Source organism: Anneissia japonica, unplaced genomic scaffold (assembly GCF_011630105.1).
Source record: "Anneissia japonica isolate Jap-2015-1 unplaced genomic scaffold, ASM1163010v1 scaffold1826_len1998817_cov189, whole genome shotgun sequence".
Classification (NCBI taxonomy): Eukaryota; Metazoa; Echinodermata; class Crinoidea; order Comatulida; family Comatulidae; genus Anneissia; species Anneissia japonica.
Window position 1 is genome coordinate 511059 of NW_022742159.1, and position 8304 is coordinate 519362.

An 8304-nucleotide genomic window follows, 5' to 3' on the forward strand; every position below is an offset into this window, starting at 1 on the left:
TTCCGCTAGCCTAGGGCCTACCTACCTATAATTAAAAATACACTCTGCAAATGTAAAGTCTCAATTAGAGGTTAATTTTTATTATACTGTACAACCGGACGGATGGACGAACGTACCTACTGGCACTGCTGGTAGGAGCACTGTGTTGCACACAGAGTTGGGTCATGAGTCATAGCCTATGACATAGGTTAGACGGACCTGGATTTAAATTACGTAACAAGCAAGCGTCAAAACAAATATTATGTTAGAGGAGGCCTATTAATGGACCTATTAATGGACTTATTAATAGGTAATTTATTCTTTATTAAACATATGTTAATGATGATATTATTATTACTATTACTATTTATTATTATTATTATTATTATTATTATTATTATTATTATTATTATTAATAATAATAACAGTATTTATTATTATCGTTATTATTAATTAATTCATAGTAATTATAATTTCCTGATTCACAATACGAAGGATTTCGCCACCTTACAACATCTTTTAAGAGGTCAATCATAGTAATGCAACCAGAAAATATAGCTCTCCACTTTATTTAAAAATATATTATGGAACAGTGCATTATATGAATAACAATTTTGTGAGAGTTTCGTCAAGTTATCAATATGGGCATATAATAAAAGACTAGAAACATCCTATCCAGTTTCTATGTTCTAAAATCATGGACAGATTTGTAATATACATTTTATTACACAGGTATAAACGAATGGAATTAACCTTGCTCATGATATACAATTATTGAAAACATAGTAAATTTTGAAATGAAAGTTAAAGGTTTTATTCATGAAGAAAGTAATATAAGTTTTTGATATTCAGTATTTAATTTAAAATGCTTAATTGTAATTGCTTTATTGCGTACCGTATTTTGACTGAAATACTTGTTTAGATATATTTATATTTATTATGTGGACCCCAATGGAAATAAGCCCACAAAGCTTTTTTTGGGGTTATCCAGGAAAAAAAAAATGTTTTCTATTTAATTTACATAGGCCTATTTAAGTTTTGTCCTCATATTTTGTAGTATTTAAGTGATTTTCTGAATAAATTCAAATCGGAGCGGATGATGCAATCACTAGAAATATACAGCGAAATAATCTTTCTATACCAATACTGTTTGCAATATGATACTATATTTTTTTCCTGGAAGGAAAAGCAGGAAGTTATGTAGACCTTTTAACACTGTTTAACACTGCAAAGTGTGTGTGTATTATAGGGTAACTTACTCGTGCACTTGTTATCTTTATAACAGGCCTAGAGTTTTTAGTATTGCATATTGTATGTTTCATGTAGACATACTTTTAATTTGGACGCACCTTTAGCATGTGAAAATATATTACAGTAGAACCTCTCCTTTGGGATACCCCTATTCAGGGCCAGAACACCCCTATCACGTGGCCGGGACACTCTTCCTTGAAAAAGGGGGAAATAATATCTTTTAATACAACGGCCTATCCAAACAAAAATTCTTAAAATAAGAAAAACAATCAATCAAATTAATATTGAGCAACATCAAACCAGATTTTATTTTTCTAAATCTTTAGTTGATGGCCTACTGTAGTGCATGTTACTTCGTATAAATACAACATTTGAGTCCATATCAGGGGCGGATCCAGAGATGTCCAAAAGGGGGACCAAGGGGCCGAAAGTGGGGCCGGTCGAGACAAGCTACCCTATGGGTTTGTTTGTTGTGTTTTGAATGCCCTAAAATAACCTCTGAGGCGTTTTGAGCGATCATTTTTTTTTTCTTTTTCTTTCTTTCTTTGTTTCTTCTCTTTTTTATACCTTCCAAAAATGGGGGGGGGGGGGGGTCCCCCATAAATCCGCCCCTGAATATTGATGGAAGATTTCGTGTTTTATTCTTCAGGATTCTAATAACTATACCACGTACAGATTCTTCAGTATCCAAAAAGCACCCTGATTAAGGGGACAATATCACGTTTTTGGTTAGTGTCCCTATTAAGGTGACACCTTTTTTGGACACGAAGGTACCCGCTTAATAAGGTTCTACAGTAGCTGTTATTTGATGAGACTGATACCGAGTCCAAAGCCCAGCAGCTTGTTATCAAGCACTTGCGAGCGATTAGCATACAATGTGAATCGTCAATCCCCTGTAATGTCTGAGGTTATATATCAGCCAGTTCGCTCAACCGCAAAGCAGACTGTTGCAGGCTCCGGGCGAATGAAAACATTGCAGGCAGGATATATACTTCATTGCCAAAAGATCCATGCACTACACGAAGCCTCTTCAGTTCTCTTTCAACGAGTTTACTCTCGTTCGGTGGTTCAAGAAAAATCAAGTAGAGACGTCGTAAATGCTACGTAAAATGGGAATGAAACGCAACGTTTTCATTTTTATCACTATCGTGGCGTTATTCACAGCGACGTATCTAACGTTTTTTAACCATCCTCCTGCAGAAGAAACGCTGATGGCGAACAGAGCCCAATCGATACGGCGACCAGAATGGATGGAAAAGACCATGGAGGTTAACTTTGTCCAAGAAGCAAACGCAGCAGCTAAGGACGTTTTCCTCCTCGATGAGCCAAAAAATAATAATATTGAGAAGTTTGATTCAAATAAGAAAAAACTGCTAGAAGCACCGAAAAACGATATCGAGCGAATCCATCAAAGCGCGATTGATAAAACAAAGTCTGCGGCTGGTGATAACAAAATTAGTAAGATAGCTGACAATAAAGAAAAGGAAAACTTTTTACCAGACACAGGTGGGAAACTGCCAAAAGAAGAAACAACATTGGTTGATAAACATGGTATAAAATTTTTCGATTGGGATAAATGGATCTCTGATCAGGGGTTTGTGTCTGTTGGAAAAATATGGGCTTTCTGTGGTAAGATGCATGACAAATTTAGCCCACTATGTAAGGGCGTGTATTAATTTGTATGATTGGCGTGTTATTGGCTGTAGGCCTACATCTGAAATATACCAATAGGCCACCTGGTCTGGTGGTATGACGCTCGACTTGATAGCGAGATGTTTAAGGTCGAATCGCGTTGAGCGGAGACACTTTTTTTTCTGATAACTGATAAATAATTTTAACTGATAAATAATGTTTCGTTGTCAGAGCTACATGTCTGATACCATAATATTTTTTGTTCTTATATATTTTGGCACTATTTCTATTATTCAATTACATTATTAGTTTGTATTTATATCACACTTTACTGCTATTGTTATGCCTATTTTATATAGGCCTGTGATGCAATCGTTTTTCATCCGTGAAGGACCTTTAAATCCGTTATTTCGCCATGTTTCTTTATCACAACATCTGGGTTTTGATACGGCCGATTAATGACAGTCCCTTTCCGTAAATACAATGCCCGACAAAGTTGCGCAATTTTGATTGCGCAATCTTCCCAATCCAGTTGTCAACACCTTTGCAATGTTATTGCTTTATTTTATGGAACAATTATACAGCTGGTCTCCAATGAAAGACCCCTCCAATGTAGGACCGCCTCCAATTAAAGACCAATTCTGTCGTCCCAAATTAACAAATTTCTTTTATTTTTATTATTCTAATTAGAGACCGAAGCTGCTAAAGACCATGGAAACCCCGTTCCTAAAATATTGGAGAGGCCTGTAGAACTATTTTTTATTGTCTAAAGCTTTAGTGCTGAATCAAATTTCTATTGTATTGGTTATAGAGGGGTTGAATGTATGGTGGTGGTTGTGATGATGGTGGGGCTAGAGGGGTTTTTCAACTCCGATTGGAATATTATCTTTAGATCTTCGAGATCGGAGGCCTACTTTGAGGCCACACTCCCATAAAGAATTAATACTGTAGTACAGTACTTAATAACAGAATATCCAAATTGTTTAACAAAAATTGAACCCACGGGGATATTGGGATTGAAGTGCAAGTCACACGGCGGTTTGAAAGACCATTGTTCAAGCGGTTTATGAATTGCTGAAAAAGAAAGTGCTAAAGAATATCAATATTTTATGAATCTCATGACTTATACGTGCATGCTTATATCATGCTTATATGGCGTCTTAACTTTGGCCGGCCTTGACATTCGCGTGAAGATCTGTCGCACCTGGCGTCAGGAACAATAGTTAGTTTGTTATTGTATGGTAATTACGATGGTATCTATGGTAACCAGCTGTGATTACCATACAATAACAAACCGATATGCAGTGAAAAGGCTGGTCGTGGGGGTGGGGAGGGGGTGGTGTTGAGAGTACTGAAGAAGATAAGAAAAAAATGAGGAGCACTTTGAGGAATAAGGTTCACAGGTGATTTTTAACTACTTGACTGCTTTTGGATCCTGCAGGAATATTTTATTGTCTAATTTCAAATTCGAACCTGCCGCCTTTCACTAACAGGGCGAGTGTCATACCATTAGAACACAAAGACCTACGGTATTGGCGCAGATTTAACTCTAGCAATTACCCTCATACAACGGACTTTTTATGATCATTCACAAGTGGAGCCATGGTTAAGCCAGAAACTAGCTTGTAGGTCGCAAGTGCTAAATCGTCTGTAACAAGTTTCATTGTTGTTCTGCAGAAATCAAGTGTCTTTAACAAGTACTACAAGTACAAGGCCATCAATTTCGAAACCAAACACTTAACCTCACCGACCTTACTAGAGTACAACAAACAATTGGCAAAATCATTAAAATGATAAGTCGGTTGGCCTATGGACATAAGCAGTTTCGTATGTTGATATTGGTGCTTGATAATAATATTTTGAAAAGAAAGATAATAAATTATTGATAAACCATACAGTTTACGACATTCAAATAAAATGTCCAGAAAAAATGCAATGATCTTTGTTTTGCAATTAAGTTTTTTTTTTTTTTTTTTTTTTTTTTTTTTTTTTTTTTTAACCGCACAAACACTCAATAAAAAATGTCAGTTTCATTACAATATATCGATTCCTTCTTAACGGCGACAAGTCCCCTTTTATGTAGGCCTATATATTAATATTTTTCTTATCCCTCTTTCAGATGAACCAAATCCACCTGTTGTTGGAGCGGCTATTTTGATGGCCGACGAAAATGGCGGAATCAAGATAGTCACTGTTATGAATACGACCTTTGGTATGATACTTGTAACGTAGGGTGGGGGGGGTGCTAAGTTCGATAATTAGATGAGGGGACGATAATTTTAAAAAATAAGGTGATTTTTAACTACTTGAGTGTGATTTCTTTTCTTGGAATATATTCGATGGGAGCAGGGGGTAGCGCGGGTATTGGAGAAGGGGAAGCGTGCACCCCCACCCTTTGGCGCCAGAAACTGAACGTAAATCCTTTTTTTTTTTGCAGAAAACAGTATACTCTTTGGAACCATTGCCGTTAAAGTGGAATACGGTGGAATTCAATTATATACCAACGAATTTCCTGTGTGCGACATGGCAGAAGAGGACGAGTTTTTCACCTGTCCAATGAAAGCAGGTATAAAGCTCGGTCTCCGTAGAATCGCTCACCCTATCGGCGACACTCTCCGACAGATGTCGGGAAGGTTGAACTTAGTTGCTTTCCCGAATGCGTCAACAGCTAGCAATGCACCCTGATTCGTCTGCAGTGCAATCGGCAAAGTTAAACCAGGTTCAACCTTCCCGACGCCTGTCGGCGGCTGTCGCCGATAGGGTGAACGATTCAATTGAAACCAAGCTTTATTATCATTCTCCTTATATTATTTCTAAGATTGCTTTAATAAGCCAATTCGTGGTTTGAACCACGCATGCCCGTATCAAGCTCAACGACATAGCCTAAACATACACACAACTTATATCGATGACCTTGGATACAGGCATGCGCAGTTCAAACTACGAATTAGCCCAATTGGGATTAACGTGTTCTTCCATGATCATTTCTGTACTTTCAGTTTGTTTTTTCCCCAAATATTCGCATATTCTGCCCTTGGCGTCGAATGTTGCAATGTTAATAATACTAAGTACCTTTAACAGTTTATTATGTTTTGATAGACATTCATCAAAATATTAGGCCTAATAGAATAACAAACAGTAAAGTAACTTTTCGGAAAATTTACAAAGAAAAATTAATTTTCATATCCGAACAGGTGACCAATATTACATGCGAGAAGATCATGTACCTGGGCTCCTACCAGCGGTGAGTTAGCTAGATATTTACTTACATTTCATATCGATAGGCATTTGATTTACAAAACTCAGTATATGAATTGAAAACAGTGTACTGATGACATTCAAAAAAATTGTTTTACAAAAGCAGTATTGTGTTTGCCCCTATTCGAGTTGAAAGACTGCTTCTTGCATAAATTACTGGGTGAAATTATTGTTGATGTTAGCATCAACATTAGCAAGAGTATTATAATAATGAAATAACCATTGAGAACGGTCCCAGGATCGAACATGTAAAGGGTTGCGTATCAACGGGAAATAGATCTATAGCATTGTCTAAGTTTATATATTTGGATTCGCATCAACATTAATTCATTGTGTATAATTTTCTGTTGTCTTGATCTATCTTCAACAGGGTAATTATTATACGGAGGCGAAACTGATAGATCACAATAAAGTAACGGTTGTCTGTGCGAACTGTGATCTGAATATAAAATAATATCAATCAAACTACATAGCCTAAGCTGGAACTGGGGGCCCGCGGCAGCCGACTGCAACTAGAATGAATCGAGAAACTGAGGTACTCCAGTGAAGTTGAGCTGCTTATCTCCAAGACAGACATCACAGGATACAAAGATGGAGCATGTTTGAATGCTTCTAATACTGTAAAATCTCGAATAGAAGCCCCATGGATGTGCTTAATATCGAGAAGATTCCCCCTCTTCTGTTTTCAAAAGTAATCTCGAAAAGAACGAAGCCAATCTCGAAAAGAAGCCTATTGGCTTGTAATCAAGACAATATAAGGGCTTCTTTCGAGATAGTACATTCAGATTGAAGTTGTCTTTATGATTATGATAGCGTATCAGTATTAATGGTAATTTAGTTTAATAATATGGTTAAAGTAAATAATAATTTAAAAAAAAACCATTTAACAGAATATTGAATTCCATAGTTGAAAAACGTCGTAAGTAGCAATTTCAAAATATACAACATTCATTTTAAAAAGAAGCCCCCCTCCCCTTTGAGTTTGCAAATGTTTTTTCGAAAAGAAACTTATTTTTAAAAAAAGGGTCACATCCAATAGGTTCCTAAACTAAAGGAAGAATCACATGGCTTCTATCCGAGTATTCGGTATATTATAACAAAGTTATTCTTGAATTACCTTAAATGGATGTTGTTGAAGTACGTAAGACAAAATTATTGGTACGTTTTTAAGCTCTTATGCCTAGGCCTTTATTCTAGATCTGAAAATTTTACATTAACACGCTAGTGTTACTGACTTCGACAGATCAAGCTACCAATGCAAATACTCAATGCAAATTTTCAGGTTGTATTTGTAAGCCTACATTGGCCAAAATAGTTAAGTTGGGGTATTGATGTGGGGTTTTTTTTTAACATGAGATAACCTTGTCATTGTTGAAAGATACCAAGAAAATCTTAAAGTGGCAGAACCATCATCATTATTTTAGGTGGGTCCGTCCGTATTTATCATGCCTTCTGAGAATATAAATATGAATAAATTAAACATACTGGGCTTTCTATTTTTGATTGGCCACGACGCCGCAGCGCGTGTAGCGTCTAAACCTAAACGCGTGCGTGACGTTAGGGTGTACAGAAGGCCTACGCGCAACAATGTGTACTAAAGCAAACACTGGGCCATGGGAAATGCCACTTTAATACTTAAATGATAATTACCGTTTGCTATGGTCGATAGAGATCAGTTGATATTGTATACTTTGGACAGTATTCGAAAGCCCAGACTGATTATAAGTACTGTATTGTGCACGGAGTTATGAGCATTATCTGGAATCCGTATGACCTTTAATGCATTATCTATACCAACGACGTTGAATACCACTAAAGTATTGATCTGTACACCCTTCTATCGGAAAATGTAGCCACAGTATGTAAAAAAAACCATTAAATCACTTACCGTATTTAATTCGAATAAACTCCCCGCTTTTAATAAACGCACCTTCAAGAGCCACACTTGAAATATAGGCCTCTCTCGAATAATCGACCTGAGGCGTTTATGTTTTTTTCCTCGAACAAACGCCCTAAATGATTGTAAACAAATCTAGTGGAAGCAACATAATACTCAACACATTCTATTAATGTTCTACTCCAGAAGGGTTACATTTTTTCTAAATTGATTGGAATCAATAAGTCTTTATGATGACGCAATGACACATTTGGAAGGATGTGTTGTAGTTACACATTTACAGTGAC

General features: G+C 36.5%; 2 protein-coding genes across 4 annotated transcripts in view; one reads left to right on the forward strand and one right to left on the reverse strand.

The window, feature by feature from the left end:
• LOC117118971 (malonate--CoA ligase ACSF3, mitochondrial-like) overlaps positions 1–156 on the reverse strand; it is a 9392-nt gene extending 9236 nt beyond the window's left edge. Inside the window, exon 1 of one of the 3 annotated variants that reach the window (XM_033263722.1) lies at positions 117–156. The gene's annotated coding sequence lies outside the window, so the exon portion shown is untranslated. Of the gene's footprint in view, positions 1–25 lie in introns of all 3 variants that reach the window. The other 2 variants (XM_033263720.1, XM_033263723.1) reach the window with 2 other exon arrangements.
• A 1994-nt stretch (positions 157–2150) lies between these two features.
• On the forward strand, positions 2151–7992 carry LOC117118960. Its single transcript, XM_033263704.1, has 5 exons — positions 2151–2859; positions 4982–5074; positions 5300–5428; positions 6057–6106; positions 6491–7992. The coding sequence occupies exons 1-5, from the start codon at positions 2328–2330 to the stop codon at positions 6572–6574; spliced, it is 888 nt and encodes a 295-aa protein (XP_033119595.1). The 5' UTR covers positions 2151–2327; the 3' UTR covers positions 6575–7992.
• The last annotated feature ends 312 nt before the right edge of the window (positions 7993–8304 follow it).